The 20,520-nt window shown below is 28.9% G+C and overlaps 1 protein-coding gene and 1 pseudogene across 2 annotated transcripts in view; one reads left to right on the top strand and one right to left on the bottom strand.

The window, feature by feature from the left end:
* Nucleotides 1-9,546, bottom strand: part of LOC142320785 (heat shock 70 kDa protein 4-like) — a 60,950-nt pseudogene extending 51,404 nt beyond the window's left edge.
* Nucleotides 4,559-20,520, top strand: part of LOC142321330 (uncharacterized) — a 44,724-nt gene continuing 28,762 nt past the window's right edge. The window contains exons 1-3 of one of the 2 annotated variants that reach the window (XM_075359322.1): nucleotides 4,559-4,688; nucleotides 7,387-7,581; nucleotides 16,122-16,239. In XM_075359322.1, the coding sequence (XP_075215437.1) occupies nucleotides 16,162-16,239 (78 nt within the window). In that variant the 5' untranslated portion in view covers nucleotides 4,559-4,688; nucleotides 7,387-7,581; nucleotides 16,122-16,161. Of the gene's footprint in view, nucleotides 4,689-5,796; nucleotides 6,092-7,386; nucleotides 7,582-16,121; nucleotides 16,240-20,520 lie in introns of those variants that run through there. The other variant, XM_075359321.1, reaches the window with a different exon arrangement.

Raw genomic sequence — 20,520 nt, 5'->3', positions numbered from 1 at the left:
AGTAAGAACATTCTATAAATCAATTTACCGTTGTTTAAACGCGATATTCTTAATATTTAATGACTTAATCCACACTCAAAAAGATTAAACATTCAAAAATTACATTATTTATAATTGTTGCTAAGAGATGAAAGCTTTAGCCGTTGCTAAAAATCTTCCAATTAACAAATGAGAATTATAAAATCACAACTTATTGATAACATACAACAATGAAAAGCGAATCGCATTTCTTCATTTGTCAACTCACTTGAAGCAATGAAACTAACGGTTAAATTGGAATTCATTGTAATTCAATTTCTAACCTCAAAGATAGTTTATAATTCTGGCAGACTATGGAAGGAAAGATTATCAAATAAGAGCTGTCCAAATCTTCAAGAGTTCCTAGAATTTGAGACCAGATGACAGACACATCCTGGAAAATCTTATAAGTACTACAATCCAATATTGGAACAAGAATCAATTTTGAAAGCTTGATCATCAGTTAAAAAAATGCTGTAAATTTTTTTATTTATCCGACGAATGAAGAGACTAAAAGAAAACACACTCGTTCATACCGATAAAACTGATTTTAAGTTCTCATATGTGTAGTCTTGTTTGACTCAGGCAGTCAAACTTTTGCACATATGTTTGCTCACAAATCGGGACTTCCTCTATAAAGATTTACCTATTTCAGGCATAAATAATATATTAACTAATTTGTTTATACTTATATTTTAATCTGAGCCCGATTTTATTTAAATCTTATTTTGCCAACTCCGGCTAGATATATATATTGCAACAATTCTTATCTTAAAGGGGAATATTAAGCCTTTATGCAAGGTAAAAACTAATTGATTTCTCTTAATGATACTCCATTGATACACTCATTTTGTGGTGTGAATCTCCAGATTAACATTTTGCACTTAGAATTATAACATATATAGAATTCAAATATCAAATGAAAACAAAGTAAAATCATTTCTCTTTGAGTAGTAAGTTTCCATCCATTCTGTCTTCTTTCACTGATTTGACTAGTCATTCATAGACAAAGAGGTATTCCTACCAAAATCTTTTCCGATAATGGTCCATCCGTTCTGCAAAGAATATTTTGTAAGACCTATTTAAATTCTTAAATTCAGAAAATCTAAAATCAAACATTCATCTTTTCATCCAAACAAAACATATCTTGGTCATTCATTCCACCCTTGTCGGCCCATTTTGGTGGCTTACGGGAGAGCACAATTAAAAGCGTGAAATATCTATGTTGTGTTATAGGACAAACAATTAAATGCAGGTTTAAGCCTGTCTAATTCTCTTCCCATTTCTGCTGTTTCTACAGATCATAGAGACCCAGACATGTTACCGATTGAGAATATTAAAATAATTTAGTTAATATATTTATTATTGTAATTTATTTGTTCTGTTAATGTGCAATTAGTCATTATTTACACTTTCTATCCAATGGCACCATGACTATTCACAGACCACTGGACACATTACTGCATCACGAACAACATATTTAATGAAATCCTAAGTCGCTATAAGATTATAGGTACAACTTAGGTGCGATAAGTCACTAAATGTGCAATAAGTCATTATTTACAATTTATCCAATGGCATCATGGTTATTCAGACCATTGGACACAACTCCTGTATCATAAACTACGTCACGGATACACCTCCTGCATCATGTTATAGATTGTAGGTACAAGTGTGCAAGAATATATTTATTATGTACATTATTACAAAGATTATTCTACTATTCTTATGTGTAAGTGAATTAAGTAAATTATCCATAATTTATCTGGCAATTAGTGTATGCTACTACCACAACCAATGTATTACACCGCAGCTGGAATAGCTGTATACAAACAGTTTCAATGATAATGATCAATAATTATATTATGAATAATAAATTTTGTCAGAACTGTTGTGAGAAAAGACTTGAGTAGGTATACTGCTAATTGATATGAATCAATTTAAAGGTTGCAATAAATAACTGAAGTAAAATCAGATAGTAATTCCAGATGGATAGCTTTGTTAGAAAGACAAAGCTTGAGATAAGCCTTAGTAATGAAACATAAAAAGCATGACAAGAATTGATCAGGATTCTAAACACCTGCGTGCCAAGAAGAATTTCAAAATTTCACAGACTGAATCACAGTATTATTTATAAATAAGAAATCAAAAGATTCATTATTGAAAGTGCCTAGCAAACTTCCAAATTTACCAAAATAACATTCAATTATAATCAGATCATCTCTATACTATTAAAGATTGTTTGATCACTCTAATCTAAAATCTACAATTATGTGATGTCCTGTTAATATAATCAATAAATCTTTGACACGATACTAATAAAACTTAATCATTAATAATGTCAAAAATTATAAATTATAATTAGTCACAAATTATTAATTATAATGTCAAATTTATAATACATGTCATAACTAGAATCCACATTAAGAAATCTTTGAAGCATATCATAATTTCTAATAACAGCAAATGATGTATCATTAAGAAATTGCTTATGATCAAACTGCAATTAAATTTACACTGCTTAATAGATGAACAGATATAATTGATAAATTTAAATAAACTGCTTTCTTTGTTTTAACTTAATCTAATAGAAGATACTCCATTTGAAATAGAATTTCAATTCAAGCTGTGTTGCAACAATGTCTTGCAACACAGCACCTATTTCATATTTTAAATCCTAGATTGATGTGAACATCTCTTTACTTTAGCTTTTCATAGTCATTTGAGATCTTTATTGAACACTGAAAATAACCTGTCAAAAATCTTGGTACTTACGTATTAACGCCATCGCAGCTACAGCTGCTTTAGGTTATGTTGACTTCGTGTACTGGCAAATCATACGTATATCAAAATAACCTAACTAAATATAACCTACACCACCTACGCCACAGCTTTATTTAAAAACAAAGTAGTCAATTGGATTTCGGTAGATTAACATTAATTGAATTTCGGTGCTATAGCATTAAGGTTATATTATTAATAAGTTGTATATATTATGCATATCTAATGTTAATTACAAGAGGTTGGCGAGCGAAGGTTATATTTAGTTAGGTTATTTTGATATACGTACGATTTGTCAGTACACAAAGTCAAGATAACCTAAACAGCAGCTGTAGCTGCGGTGGCGTTAATACGTTTAAGTACCAAACTCTTATATGCATTAGAATATTCGTTGTTAGGTCATCGCTCTGTAACCCATAAAATGAATGATATTCAACTTTTAATAAATTATTTGGCATACTGGTGTATAAATGAATAGTAGATCAGGTTTATACTTAATTGTTGACCTTATAAACTTAATTCATTATTAACTGTTCTTTGCCCATATTGAATTTCCAAAGAATGTTTTTTCTTTATTGTTTTCTAAATAAATAAGCAGACCAATATTGATGAAATTATTTTCTTTGATGTTTCTATCATTCTTCATAACCAGTTGAAAATGATTAATTGAAACAAAATGGTAAATTCAATAAAAACCTTACATTAATATTTGATAATAAAAATAATATTTCATCATAAAAAGGTATTTGTTAATTTAATTTCTGTTTATTGTTAATGAATAGAAGACATTAAAATCTCCATAATATCTTGAAACCAATGGAATTTGTAAAACTTGTTTCAACTACCTTAAAATACCAAAAACATGATTGTGCTCACTATCCCAGTTTAAACAATTTTGGATAGCTGAAGAAATTATTCCACAATTAAATTAAGTTAATGAAAGTACCCTCTTTGTATAGCAATTGCTTTTGTTATGAATTGTTGCAATACTACCAGTATCCTTTGCCTGGTATTAATTATGAATTAAGTATTGAATTGTAGAACCTTCAATATATCCCTGGTCAGAGGACCAAAATATGTTAATTAATCTAACCTGTTTTGGTGTAATACCTCAGTAAGGTACATAATAAATTTGCTGCTTCATATTAATTTTAATAAGTAAGTTCAGTACGTTTAGATCGTGAAATAATTTTATTTCCTCGGTTAATTATTTTATTGCTAGATTAGCCTAAAATTTATAACCAGTCGCGTAATTTGTTTCTGTTTGTTTATTTTTGAGATATTATTTCGCCCGTATTATAAATAGAAAACAAGGTCAGAAACGGTTGCGTATACGATATAGTTAATTTATTTTGTAAAAATAGGAGTGCAAATTGTATTTTAAAATTCACTACGTGATAAGTTTGGATACAATAGCCAAACAAAAATAATAACCCTTATTTTAATCTACATTAAGATAATATATATAAAAAATGCTTACCTCGACCAACAACGAGGGTTATCTAAAATAAACGTATAAGATATAATATTAATAGTTAAGTCTGACCACAGACATGAGAATCTAAACGAAACTGTGCAATCAACCCAAGATGGCCGCTGGATCCATACGGTTCATTCTCCGCACGCACGTAATTTCAGTCTCGCCCCACCCCTACAACCTACCCCTCAACAACTAATTTCTTCAACCGCCAGAACTAAATTGTGAAAATAACCACAACATCTAAACTGTTCTTCCTACAATGCATCTCTCTCAGAACAAGCCACCGACCGACAGTTTAATATTAATTTTTTTAAACATTTGATAACTTATAATCATAAAAAATAATTGAAACCAAATTTTAAAACGTATATACACGTTAACAAAGGAACGTAACCAAGGAATCCAAACGGTAGTAAGGTTTTCAATTATTTCTTTTTACTAGTATTCAATTTACTTAAATAATTTATAGTTGCAACACAATTAGACCGTATCCTCTTGAGTAACCAATCAGAAAAACACAACAGGATCATTTCTTTTAATACATATGATAAAAAAATATTAATGAATATTTTTTTAATACATGGGGATTACGATATAAAACGATTATTTCCAAATTTACCTCATATCAAGTCGACTACCGTATTTCACAGTACAGCCCAGCACATCTGTAATACAAATAAGCGCAATAACACTTAGAGATATTACTAATTGCATGCTAGTCCTTATAAAAAAATAAGTAAATTTAGATTCGATTTGATCGTTACAACGTTCAATTTTTCTAATGTAAATTTTGTCTATAAATGGTTCAACAAGCGATTTTTTTCAGCATTTTAATAATTATTTTTCTCTTAGATTTGTCACCGCTTTTGTCACATAATGTTTGAGATATGGGGGTCCGAATAATCTACGTTTTAATAAACAGTAATCTCAGATTATATTTAATCTCTATCTTCTAACACGAAAATCTCTCAAATAATTCGAATACTATAACAAGCAATAATTTATGTAAATTTTACGGATAAATAAAATATGTAAGTCCAGTTAACCAAGAGGTCGGATGTTTAAAATCAGTGATTATTTTACTAACTGTATTAAACGTAAAAATTAAAATAAAAAAGTTATTAAGTTTGATTTTTTTAGTTTTAACACTAATAAAATTAAAAAAATAAATTAAAAAATTTTACAGTAAAAATAAAAAAAAATTTTTTTCATCTTACCGGTTGAGGCAAATGTGTTATAAGTAGAAAACGCAACGCTGCGACTTACTTGATGCCGATTTTGGCAGGCAAGGGGTGAAGGGGTAAGTAAAAATCAGGTTAATTGGCAGCGTAGCGCACCTGTCAATACCTAATGTTAGAATTATTTCTTATATAAGCTTCGTATTAAGATTCTCCGTATATTACGATGGGGGGGGGGGAGAGTGCAGAGACTCTCTCCCCTCGTTTGACTCTCGATCTCTTGGTTCGTGTCGAAATTCATCAAACTGCGTGTGTCAAAATGTGTGTTAAGTTGATGAAAAACTATATTTGTTTATATTATTAGCTGTTTCCATTATATTCAGCGATGTAGAAAAAATAAACAAATCTTACATAATAATAATATTAGCTTACATTTTATTTCTGGTAATTTATTAATCTATTAAAAGTGTTGTTAACGAATAACTTTGTCATACAGTAAATAATGTTTTATTTCTCTTCTGTAAGTGTTTTAAAAATTTTCTGTAATGTTTTAAAAATCGTATCAAATTTTGATTATTTGTATTTTACGTGAATCAAGACAACCGTTTAGAAAATAATTCTACGTGTAAACTAGGTAAGTTCTTTCAAATAATAATATTTTGTAATAAGAAAAATGGTACACAAATAATGTGATTATTGGTTAACTTATGGGAATTTAATGAACTAAACGATTTCCATTTTGTTTTGGCAAAAATCATTATTTTTAGGTTAGTCAAATATATTTTTATTCTTGTTATTTTAATTAAAATTAAGTACAGATTACTTTATAAAAATATGTAACTAAAATAATTTGCTTTCAAGTAAGTTCCGATACACTAGAACAGGTGTTTTGCTGAATCTTTTGTAGACTAAACGTTTTATTTATGTATTTCTATTTAAATGTGCTCCACTTATTATTTTGGGTATCAATATTCTAATGAAGTTCTGTTTTTTTGTTTAGATTTCTGTTAATAACAAAACCTTTTGCCTGTGTCTACATTTTGTGATTAATAAATTAGCTATCTATTTTAGAAAGATAAATTGCCTTTGTTGTTTAGTATGAAATACTTTACAAATATTTTCTCACTTTTCTTGAAACCTTCATTGAAACCGATCAAAGCGGTCGGTTTTATGTTCGATGGTCAGACTTATTATTAACTTTTTTTCGACAAAAATTTAGCCAAAAGTTTTGTTCTAAATTTGTCTTTTCGAATGTCTATATCTAGACATTCGATATAGTTAAATCTAGTTAAAGAAGTTTTAGGTTATGTATTTACACGGTTTTAAAAAAATGTATATAGTAATGATATATTTGAGGTTTAAACTGTAGTAAACATTTTGGAAGTCATAAGAAGAAATAAAGGAAAGTAATAGAGAATTAATATTATATATTTTATCATTTTCATAATATAATTTGTCAAATATAATACAATAATTTATTTAATTCGTACAAACAAATTTAATGCCGGGTCCGCTAGATAAAAATTTGCTCTGTAAGATTTCAGAATAAAATAACTTATTTTAAGTACGAGTACAATAAAAAGAGAGAAGCCGGTTTATTTTAAGATAACCTTTCACTAGATAAAGTAAACTAGATTAATGTAACAAAATTTTGTAAGTACAAAATAATCATGAAATCAAGCCGGAATCGAACTCAGGACCGAGTGGTACAAACCTCTCCTAGCAAAAAGTAGGTTTTTACTTTTTTCACGAGCAATATGTACACGATTATCAACGGTGAATCCAAATCCAGTAGGATTATTAGAGGAAGGAGTAGTAGACAGTCTTATCGAATAATATGTATCTCGGTAGCGATTGAAACACAACCTATTTTTTAAACTTTTTATGTAAAAAAATAATCATTAAATTTTTTTTTCTTTTTCTGTTTAGCCTCCGGAACCACGTAATATTATTACTTTAGAAGATGAATGAGTTTAGTCTTGTACAGTGTCAGCTCGACCGTTCCTGAGATGTGTGGTTAATTGAAACCCAACTCGCCAAAGTACACCGGAATCCACGACCTTAGAACTCTCGATTTTGAAATCAGCTGATCTGCGAAGACTAGTTCACCGCTAGACCAACACGGTGGGCTAATTTTAAAACTGTTATATTAAAATTTATTTGGTTACTGATCTAGGTTAAGTTTTCAGTATTTGGACTACACCTTTAACCGCAGGTGCAATTATCAAAGGCACGTTCTTAACTGCTTTATTTGAACAGAAGTAAAAAATTGTACATTGCAAGTAAAAATAATTAAAAAAAAAAACAATGAAATAAAGTTAAAAATTAAACAATTATATATTTATAAATTCTGTATCATAGTGATCATTATAAAATAAACATTCACAGTCATTGTAACATCTTGAAAGTAGCAGACACGAATTCATAATTTGGAGAAATATTTAAATAAACTCAAATAAATTTTGTAACAGTGGATAAAGGTGTATAATTATTTTACATTTTTCAAAATTTTATATTTTGGATACTGGATGTAAAATTAGGCAATTATCTTTTCTATTTATATAAGTTATTTCTTTTAACGAATAATATTTTTGAAAAAAATACTTTATTTTACAAATTAATTTTTTTACATATAGATACACAAAATTTCTTAATTTTTCTAAGTCAACAAAATCATTTACGTATTACACGTAATTCCATAAAATTATCTTCAATTATATAACTGTTTTATGAAACTAATAATATTTGTACTAACAGAGTACCGGTAATTAATCTGATTTACAATATCTTGTTTTATTTCTTCTAACAATTTTTTATATTTTTCTCCATCATAGCATCTAAATTGGTAGTAAAGAATTTAACAATCGAACCGAGACCATTAACAATTCCTCTTTTATTTACTTAATTACTTACTAAGACTATTTTTAACTATTCATTTATTAACATTTTTGTACGAATAATACTTCTATCTCTAGACTTATTACTATTTTTACTTACATTATAGAATTTATAATTAAAAGTTATGATTAAAAGAAATTTAATACATATTCAGAAACATTATTCAAATTTTATAAATGATTTAAAACTTTATCCATAATAATGAATAAATGTACGGAAAGAGGCTTCTAATTTGGCTAAATCCAATTCTATCGGGATCATTTACGAATTAATTTCAGCTGCTCCAGGATGAATTCATTTAGGAACAGGAGGACCTACAAGAGAATTCAAATACCGATTAGTTTCTGTATTTTTTTCTGATTGTATTTTGTTTCTGATTCCGATTTTTCTGTTGTATTTGTTTAACCTTTCGAGGTCGTTAAATGTATTTTGATTTTTTTATTATACGTCGTTCATCTATTTCTGCTGTTTTTCACTGAACTTACTTTTCCTTCATCCTATCTATTTTTCGCTTTACTTCGTTTTTGGAGAGTCTTGATATAAACATCAGGTGGGATATCCAGTAAATCTTTATTTATATTTATTTTTCCTTGAATTTTTAATTTTTTTTTTTATTTCATTAGTTTCCTTTACTTGTTTATGCAATTTTTTCACCTTTTCTTTATGATTGCTAATGTAATCGTTTATTACCTGCTGCTGTATATCAGCTTCTAATAATGAAGTCGGGTTATGTCCGTAAAATTTTCAAACCGTTTTAATTTGGTAACAGAATAAACGCTACTGTTATACGCAATAACTGCATATTTATTTTATTTTTAATACTTTCATTTTTTACTTCTTGTCGTTGGTTAAAGATTCTAATATGTTCAATTAGCGTAGACTGAAAACTTTCACGTTGATGATGGATGTTTTGTTTCTAAAATATATTTTATTTTTATATATCCGCATTATTTTTTTAATTATTGAATTCGGTGTCATTATTAGAAATAATTTTTTCAGGTATTTTATAATGAGTTAATTAATTTAATAATTTATCAGCTGCTTCGGTCGATTGTGATATTTCAATCCGTTATACTTGTGTATACCTAAAATACTATCTAAATTGACAAAAACGTTTGTTTTTTTAAAAAAAAAAAAAACGCTGTCGATATGAAGTACTTTCAATGGTTTAGGTGTTGGAATCAAATTCATTTCTAAACTTAAAGGAATTCTTTCACGATTTGTTTTTAAACGAATTTCACATTTGTATAATTTTAGATATGTATTTTTAAATGCGAGGTATAATATTAGCGGATCAAATATATAGCGTATAATATTAAATCGATCAAAAATATGTTCAAGTCTTGATATATGTTCCTCTAAACTAGTTGAATAAATAAGATAAACAGATTAATTTTATTCTGAATTCCAAGTAGTATATACATAATGTGTTGGAAGGTAGGTAAGCTATTAAGTAGATTTCATTAGAAAGCTACCTATTGTAATGGATACCATGATTCGAGGGAAAGTTTCGATATATCTTCGCGTTTCACATCCTCCAGACTCCAAAGCCACTGTCAGCTCAAAAGCATATATATATATATATATATATGTATATATATTTCACTTTCTCGTGGATAAGATAACTGCCGTAATTTTCCGCAAATCACTTTCAAATTGTTCCCTAAAAAAAAAATTTTTTTAGTTTTAATACTATTACATAAAACGAGAAATATCATAAAGTTCATTAATAGTACTGTCAAATGGAGAATACAACATCGATTTCAAATAGAAGTTTGGTCGATGAAACTGTTTGCCGGTGGGGATGAATTAGGATCTGAATCTTTTATGAGATCATCTTTATCGATACTTAGTACCGGTATATTTTGCTGCCTTGTTAAATTTCTTTTGAAAAGAGATATTCCTAGGCAGTGTATGTTTCTATGTTAACTCTCCATATGCGCCATAGGTTTGGGATTCATGTCTAAGCCGGAAATTTTGAAAATCTGTACCTATAAAAGCAACTTTTCCTTAAAATCTAGTGATGATGCATATTTTCAGTATATTTACTACAATATTTTTCATTAAGGTACCTTGTTAATAAATGAAATCTTATGTTGTAGCTGGCCAAACCTATTAGCGACATGCCTCTTAGAGCACACTTAGCAGCAGCGAAACAATACCTCTGATTGTGTTTACAAAAGTAACAAAATGTTAACTAATTGTTAATTATTGAATTTATCGATATGTTATTCAACTACTTACTAATTGTATGCTGATTTTGAAATAAAGTTAAAAATTACTATTTTTATTATTATTTAAAGTTGTATATTTTGACACTTTTATGCATATTTTAAGCATTTTTCATGCATATTTGCACGCATACTTCAAGCTTTTTATGTCGCATATAATCCGGTCTCTAGTAAAAACTAATCTGTCTGAAATCACTAACTAGTAAGATAAATACCGTCACAACCTGCTGCAGGTAACTTATGGTATTTTAGGACTTCATGATCTGTAATAATTGTTAAAATTGGAGACAAAGAAATAATCTGAAACGATTCTTACTTTTACAAAATGATTTTGAATGAAGCTTAAGAAGTCCTTTGACTGACAGTCACAGGCCCAAGGATTGTTATATAAGGAAATTTGTTGTAATTGGTGTGCATCGCTTAAAAATTTTATCGAGTCTGCTTCCAGGTATGTCATGTTGTTGCGGTCCAGTTCTAAGATCTATGAACAGAAAAAAATAGTTTTTAATAAAATAATATGTGATCAGTTGAAATATCAACCAATTGATGATTAATTCACCATTTAAACCCAAAACTTTTACACTGGGGTATAAAATGGAAATTCTTTCAGATGAAAGGCTGAGATACTATAACTCCACCCCAGAGGTTCACACACACACACACACACACACATATATATATGTGTGTGTGTGTATATATATATATATATGTGTGTGTATATATATATATATATGTGTGTGTATATATATATATATATATATATATTTATAAAACAGGTATTTCAAAAAGGATCAACCCCCTTTGTCTGACGACATGAATTTATTACAAAGATATTAATGTTAATAAAATACTTATACAGCAATATTCAAATTACCTTTAATAACTTTACAATAGATTTTCAAAATGATTTCCTGTGATCCCAATGCAGGTTCCTACACTTTTCATAACATTTGTACCCGCTTTTCGTAATGTTTGAAATTTCACTTTAAATATTAGCTTTCAATTTGTCAAGTGTACGAGGATATTTTTAAACTACACTTTTTAAATATTACCAAAGAAAAACATCTGCTAGTGTAAGCTCTGGGGATCTTGGAGGTCATAACACTTAGACAATGGCCAAAAAATTCCCGCAACATATTCAGCGTTTCATTACCAGTATTACACATTGCATTATCCTGCTGAAATCAACATTCTTGTTCGTGTAAATTTAATACTGCAATAAACATGATTTGTCGCTGAAATAAACACAGTCCAAAATTTCAATACCGTTGTCTTTAGTAAGAGAACGAAACTGACAATATTGTAAACGGTATACTTGTTTCAGTTCTTAAACGACACCGATGCAATAAGTATGTAATTGTAATTTTTTAGTAGCACTGAAAGCTGTAAGCAGTGATAGCCCAGTCAATGGAGATAACTTTCTGAGAGATCTTCCGGGTGAGCGAGTCAAACGTTCTTTAACACCTTCCAGAACTTCTATTGTTAACAGTGATGGTTGACCCGTACTTTTCCGATCGTGTACACTCCTATTAATCAAACACGATATTGTCAACTTATTAGGAATTGAAGAGTTGGAATATTTTATCCGACTCAAATTTTTCACTCATTTGTAAGATTTATATGCACAATAAATTTCAACAATAAACACATATTTGTCCTTGGAAAACGACATAGTTAACATAATAGACAAACATATACCGGTATAGCACTAGTGCATAAGAAAGACATTTCAAACTTGAGTACGGTGTTGCCAGCTGTCGTATAGGGAGAAATAAAATTTACCTATGCGTGACTTCTACTTTCTTAATTTTAGGGTTGTGTCCTTTTTGAAATATCAGTTAAATGAGAAAGAACAAACTTTGAAAGGTACGGCTGAAGAGAGCTACTAATTGTACAAGAAACTCTCATGTTTGTTCAAAAAATAGTAAACTTCTGGTTTTGTAACTTTTATTTTTCATTAAAAGATGTACTTTTTCTACCTTAAATTACATTCATTCTCTCATGAAATCTGAAGAAGTCCATAAAAAACTGAAAAAAGTGGCGGCGCAATAACAAACAAGTACCGTATTTCCCTTTTTTAAAATATCATTTTAAAGAAAAATAAATAAATAGATATTTTCAAATATACAAGGTACTGCTGCTTTCTGCTTCAACTATTACGGGTGACAAACCTTTCCGTAAATATTGTTGATACCTAGCTGTTGACATAACTTTTAAAAATCGTTGTTCTTGATTATTAAATTATTTTTAAAACTCTTGAGAAAATACAGTTAATATTATCTAGCACAGACCGAATGAAATTTTCAATAATTATATCGGAACTAAGAGTTCACTTAATGAAATAAAAAATCCTTCTCGAGATGTTCATTAGAAGTAAATATTCAAACGGTATGGAAATACGCCCGATAGTATAGTTAAAGATCGATTAATATTTAAACATTATTGTTGAGGCAGTATTAGTCACAGAAAGATTAAAAATGTTTTTAAAATAAACCAGGTCGCTTCATATTTCTGAAAAGATGGTAATACAAACTTGTGAACAGAACTGAAATTACACTCTTTGTTCTTAACATAATCACTAACTTCTGTGAATGTAAAAGCATATTACGGTGGTGAAGATATTTTTGTTGGAGCTTGTTTGATCTCTCTCTTTCCACCTCTCACTCTGTGTGTGTGTGTGTGTGTCTGTCTGTCCGCAAATCTTAATCATTACTTAAAATAATTTTAGTAAAATTTGTCTTAATTATTGTATTTTATAGTCAACAAGTGTGAAAATCATTAAATAAAATATTTATTATTAAATGTGCAATCATTATGGCTATACTTAAAGTAATTTATTCTGATACTTACTGTTATATTAGGCAATAAGCCGGTCAAAGTTATTTGTGAAATGTTTTTGAGGAGAGATAAAGTCGTGATATACTTAAAACTTCATCTAATTCTAGTGGCAGTGATGATAAATAATTTCTTGCTAAATATAGCTCGGTATGATTAACATTTTTATACGATTTAGTGTAGAATTGTAATGTTCCAAGAAGAAATGTTCGAGGGAGAGTTTTTATCCTTAGTTCGGTGCAATCGATAATCAAGCCTTCATCTTGTGGACGGTAGAAACATTTACATTCTTTTGGATGTATAGTACTAGATTCGTTTATTATTTGACTTGATTCACACGTTAGAAGTTTTGATGGCACTGTATTCTAGTACGAACCTTCTAATTGCTTTGGTCCAGAACATGTTAGATTATTTGAAACGATATCGATAAAATAATAAACTTCTGTTGTTAGAGTTCCCTCAAAAACCTTTTAAGGTGATAATTTCTACAGTCGCATAATAATGGATTTCCGATCGGATTAATTCTAGCGCTATCATCTTCTAATGTTTTGTAACGGTGTGAAGTCGATGAATTCGATTCATATTGTGGAAGTGCAAGTAATTCCATCGGCTGAAGATCGATCGCTGAAATATTGTTGTATGATAAATCGACTGTTAACATAATTCATCGAGTGAAAATGAAGATCATTAGCCTAAACAAAATCATAATTTAACGTAAATATGTTAATTTATAAAAAAATAGTTTATTAATTTTAAAATATGACATAGAAAGACGTTCAGTCAGAGAAATATATAATAGTAGTGACAACCACAACCTTATGAACCACCAGACGGTAATTAACACACAAGACTGTTAAATTGGAGCCATGAGAAAGCAAATAATGCCCTCTACAACACAGGAAGTATTTCAGTTCTCAAATCATCTTCATTAAATAATACTGATAATATAACAAGTTACTCATGTTTAATTCTTAACTATACATTTTATAATATTTGGGTAACAACACATTATCCTGGTATTATAAGCGCTAATTACATTTTAAAGTGAGTTGTTTTACTGAACGGTATTAAAATCGATAAATCGCTATTTAAATAAAAGATATTTACCAAAGCTATATCGCTTTCCCTGCATCAACAACCTATGATCTTTTAAGGAAAAATAATACTTTTTATATTGCGCCTACTTGTGTGCTCACAGATTATTGTTTCATCTAATTATCTATAAAGGATTATTTCTGTCGCTTAAATAGTCAATATTGCATTCAGTGTATATCTATTTTATTGCCGAACTCTAATAAAAAATTCACTAGGTGATTCATAACTTTCTCTGCTCATCTGTCATACCCTTATTCTTTAGTATTTTGATTTTATATTTTCTGTATAACAGTTTATTGTTTAATCTGTTCTAAAAATTTTAAGTATTAAGTTTGTTTTATCTTTTGTAATACTTATTTAATCGCTTATTTAAACATCGACGTCCGGATAATTTATCATTTAATTTAATTCACTTTTTTAGTTAATAAAAGAAGTAGGGTTATGTTTTTAATTGACCAAGGCTTAGCTTTAAAGAAATTTAATAGTCTGCAGTATTTTTGGCATTTTCAATTCCTTTATTCAGTTTATCGATAATGAAAACATCATTAATGTTATTTTTTGATGGATATAGCCCTTTATTTATTTATTTATAAAACTAGAATCTTTTTCATTAATTAAATCATTAAAACAACTAAAATCTATCTTTACATTGTAACTTATTTTTCTGTTTACTGTTCGTACGATCTAAAAGCTCGGGTTGTAATTTAAAACAAGGTTATATTATCTTATCTTTTACTTGTTTAAACAAATAGTCTGCAAACGATCTTAAACTTATGTCGGTCTCAAAGTAATATTAACTTGTGGTGTTTATCCCTGACTATTCTGTAGGATTTTATACTTATTTATTTTATTATTGTTATTTGGTAAATCTATATTCCTGTCACCGGGTAAGATAAATTTTTTTTTTTAAGGCTGAGTAGTAATGATTACAATTAAAAAACAAAAATTATTTTGACAATCGATTCAATCTGTAAAGCGGTTGAGACAGAAAAAAATATGAAAAATAAACGCAGTTTTTTAATTTTATTACCTAACTCATAAGATTTAAATTTTCTTCGATCTAAACTAAGGTTCTCCTCGTGAAACTGTTATATTCAGTTTCTATACCGAATGAATATAATTCTTTATCTTGATGGTGAGCTTCATTCAAATATTCATATTTCCAATAAAACAATTTTTTGAAGTTCTTTTGTTAGAATAAATAATTATAATAATAATAATTTCTTAGATTTTTTGAATCAAACAAATTGAATTTGAAATTTTCCTTAAGTTTTATCGAATTTGATTCCTTAATAAGGCTTTATTTTTATTCTACATATATTAATATGTGTGTACATTTGTAATTTTTTTTTTATGAAAAACATTAAAATAAAAATAAAAATGTAATTTTTATTTTAAGTTTTATATAAACAATAAGTACAGCTTTTAATCACGTCTTTTTTTTCTCTTATAATTCGTTTGTCTATTAATAATTTATTTTATGATGATGTGATATAATTATGTTATGGTATTATTAAGTTCCAGTCAAAATAAAAAAAAATTATTTATTGAATAATAATTAGTTTTCACGTTTTTGTAAGATCTTTCTTTATGTTATTTTTAAAGGAATCTGAGTGATAAAGTTTCACCACAGCTTAATCTTAACATGAAAACCAATAAACTTGAAATAAATGATTTACACACTGTGAAGACAGAAGAAGAAATGGAATTTTATCCGGGTCATGTAAGTATTTATAATTATTGGATATTATAACAAACAGGGATTAGTCTCTCGTTAATTTCATTACTTTGTGTGTGTGTGTGTGTGTTGCTATTTCAGTATGTTCTGTTATAAAAAATTGATTTTAATTCCGACTTATTAAATTGTGTGTGAATGATAAATGGTTAATGTGTGAGGGCAAAAGTTTTTTTTTAAACTTCAGTAATGTCTGAAATATATTTTGAAATCTTTCAAATTGTTTGAAATATTTTAACTGATAGAGCTCTCATTTTAATAAGCTCTGAGTGATCAGTTGTTAATTGTATTCACTTGTCGTATTTAAATATTTATCAGGTTAGTAATTAAAACTTGACTCGATGCAGGTTAAACACAATTGTGACATAATTTTATTAATGAATTTTTTTTTTGTCTTCAGTCATTTGACTGGTTTGATGCAACTCTCCAAGATTCCCTATCTAGTGCTAGTCGTTTCATTTCAGTATACCCCCTACATCCTACATCCCTAACAATTTGTTTTACATATTCCAAACGTGGCCTGCCTACACAATTTTTTCCTTCTACCTGTCCTTCCAATATTAAAGCGACTATTCCAGGATGCCTTAGTATGTGGCCTATAAGTCTGTCTCTTCTTTTAACTATATTTTTCCAAATGCTTCTTTCTTCATCTATTTGCCACAATACCTATTCATTTGTCACTTTATCCACCCATCTGATTTTTAACATTCTCCTATAGCACCACATTTCAAAAGCTTCTAATCTTTTCTTCTCAGATACTCCGATTGTCCAAGCTTCACTTCCATATAAAGCGACACTCCAAACATATACTTTCAAAAATTTTTTCCTGACATTTAAATTAATTTTTGATGTTAACAAATTATATTTCTGACTGAAGGCTTGTTTCGCTTGTACTATTCGGCATTTTATATCGCTCCTGCTTCGTCCATCTTTAGTAATTCTACTTCCCAAATAACAAAATTCTTCTACCTCCGTAATCTTTTCTCCTCCTATTTTCACATTCATTGGTCCATCTTTGTTATTTCTACTACATTTCATTACTTTGTTTTGTATTTGTTTATTTTCATGCGATAGTTCTTGCGTAGGACTTCATCTATGCCGTTCATTGTTTCTAAATCCTTTTTACTCTTGGCTAGAATTACTATATCATCAGCAAACCGTAGCATCTTTATCTTTTCACCTTCTACTGTTACTCCGTATCTAAATTGTTCTTTAACATCATTAACTGCTAGTTCCATGTAAAGATTAAAAAAGTAACTGGGATAGGGAACATCCTTGTCGGACTCCCTTTCTTATTACGGCTTCTTTCTTATGTTCTTCGATTATTACTGTTGCTGTTCCTGTACATGTTAGCAATTGTTCCTCTATCTCTGCATTTGAACCCTAATTTTTTTTAAATGCTGAACATTTTATTCCAGTTTACGTTATCGAATGCCTTTTCTAAGTCTATAAACGCCAAGTATGTTGGTTTGTTTTTCTTTAATCTTTCTTCTACTATTAATCTGAGGCCTAAAATTGCTTCCATTGTTCCTATAGTTTTCCTGAAACCAAATTGGTCTTCTCCTAACACTTCTTCCACTCTACTCTCAATTCTTCTGTATAGAATTCTAGTTAAGATTTTTGATGCATGACTAGTTAAACTAATTGTTCTGTATTCTTCACATTTATCTGCCCCTGCTTTCTTTGGTATCATGACTATAACACTTTTTTTGAAGTCTGACGGAACTTCCCCTTTTTCATAAATATTACACACCAGCTTATATAATCTATCAATCGCTTCCTCGCCTGCACTGCGCAGTAATTCTACAGGTATTCCGTCTATTCCAGGAGCCTTTCTGCCATTTAAATCTTTTAATGCTCTCTTAAATTCAGATCTCAGTATTGTTTCTCCCATTTCATCCTCCTCAACTTCCTCTTCTTCCTCTATAACACCATTTTCTAATTCATTTCCTCCGTATAACTCTTCAATATATTCCACCCATCTATCGACTTTACCATTCGTATTATATATTGGTGTACCATCTTTGTTTAACACATTATTAGATTTTAATTTATGTACCCCAAAATTTTCCTTAACTTTCCTGTATGCTCTGTTTATTTTACCAATGTTCATTTCTCTTTCCACTTCTGAACACTTTTCTTTAATTCACTCTTCTTTCGCTAGTTTGCACTTCCTGTTTACAGTATTTCTTAATTGTCTATAGTTCCTTTTACTTTCTTTATCACTACATCAGCTGCAATATATCGTCTGAAACGCAAGGTTTTATACCAGTTCTCTTTGTTTTGCTTAAGTTCGCTTCTGCTGATTTAATAATTTCCTTTTTAACATTCTACCTTATCTTTTTTACTCAGATCTCTTGCGATGTCCTCCTCAAAAATCTTCTCTTTCTCAAGCTAAAAATCTTCTTTACCTCCTCTTTCTCAAGCTTCTCTAAATTCCACCGATTCATGTGACACCTTTTCTTCAGGTTTTTAAATCCCAATTTACATTTCATTATCACCAAAATTATGGTCGCTATCAATGTCTGCTCCAGGGTAAGTTTTGCAGTCGACTAGTTGATTTCTAAATCTTTGCTTAACCGTGATATAATCTATCTTATACCTTGCATATCGCCTGGCTTTTTCCACGTGTATATTCTTCTACTATTAATAATAAGACTCTTTTTATTTTTATGAAATACAACTTCAAAATTCTCATCAAATAAAGCACTCTATATTCACGAATGAAACTCTTTTTTTTCACTACAGTAAAGATGAAATTAATACTGATCTAGTTCATATGTCGGTTTTTCTAGTCGATCTCTAGTCATCCATTAGTATTTGAGTTTTTATTTTCATTGATTTGAACAATCGCAATAATAATGTGAAAACGGTTCAGCATTATTAAAAAAAATCATTTTATTGTATCGACCCAAAATTATCCAAAAATAGAGGTTTGAAAACTGTAAAAAATTTGAATAGCAATTCTAAATAAATATAAAGCAATGAATAAATAATTTATATGTTTTTATATAGACATACACAGGGCCGCCCCTTGCTTTTGCGGGGCCCGGGACAAATCTGAAATTGCAGGGCCCTTTCTAAAAATAAGCTAAGTTTCAGTAAAAATAATAAGTAAAACAATTAACTTTTCAAAAATGTATTTAAATAAAATTGCGGATATTATAAAACAAAAAGTGTAAAAAACTTTTCTTAAAATTGGATCTTTGTTTTTATTTATTTTTATCTTAATTTTTTTTCAATGAACCTTTCGTTCGTACTATTTTATGAAATATTAATTTTTCAGCAAAATCTTTTATAAAATCATAGCGATTTAATTTTTACCGTATTCCGTGCTCAATAGATAAAAGCGTCAGGTTTGTTAGTCGTTCTTGTCACATTATTGTCCGTAAATAATTTTTAATCGATTTTAATTTAGAAAAATTTCGTTCTGCTGATGCTGTTTAAATCGGAATCGTTAACGATATTCTTCAACTAACGCCCGGATTTGGAAAAAAAATCGTGAATATTTCTCATATTCAAGCACCGTATTGGTGTTTCACTTTCAACATTAGTACAGACCGAACAAAAAATGTTAATTTCTTCGTATAAATCGGTTCCATTTGCATCACAATTTTTATCTGCCTTAATTTTAAAAATAAATCCACGCAAAACTTTTTAAGTCTGTCGTCTTTCATTGTTAATAATAGTGAAATATTATAAAGAAAACCGAAAATATTAATATGATTTTCAATTTGTTCAAATCTCACTTGTAATGAAGATATGACTTGATCTGTTATTGTCAAGAAATAATTTACGTAGAAGTTTCTTTCGTCCGCCCCTGCTCCTTCGTAATCAAATAAACGTCTACGTTTTCTTATTCGTTTGAAATATTATTTGCTTTCATTTTATATTTAAAAAACCATTCTCCAAATTCTTTAAAAAAATCTATCGACCCTTTTAAAAGATCAGTTACTAAACTTAAATCGCAATTACGTCGTTGAACAGTTCACTGTCAATAGTAATTCACACCAAATAACTGTAAATAAAACAAATTCAAAATTAATTGCGTGCTCAAGTAAGGAATCTGTTTTACTTTTCATAGTGGAATCCTCTGTCACGACATTTAATTTTTCTAATATATATATATATATATATACACACACACACACACACAAACATAAATATTCATTATATGTATAATTTTTCCAAATATCACGACCCCAGCGTCACCTAGCGGATCCACTTTTGCAAAAATATTTCGTTTTATGTAGGCATGTCGATATTTCG

Source organism: Lycorma delicatula, chromosome 3 (assembly GCF_047948215.1).
Source record: "Lycorma delicatula isolate Av1 chromosome 3, ASM4794821v1, whole genome shotgun sequence".
NCBI classification, from domain to species: Eukaryota; Metazoa; Arthropoda; class Insecta; order Hemiptera; family Fulgoridae; genus Lycorma; species Lycorma delicatula.
The sequence above is the reverse complement of the archived record's forward strand: the minus strand, read 5'-3'. Positions and strand labels throughout refer to the sequence as shown.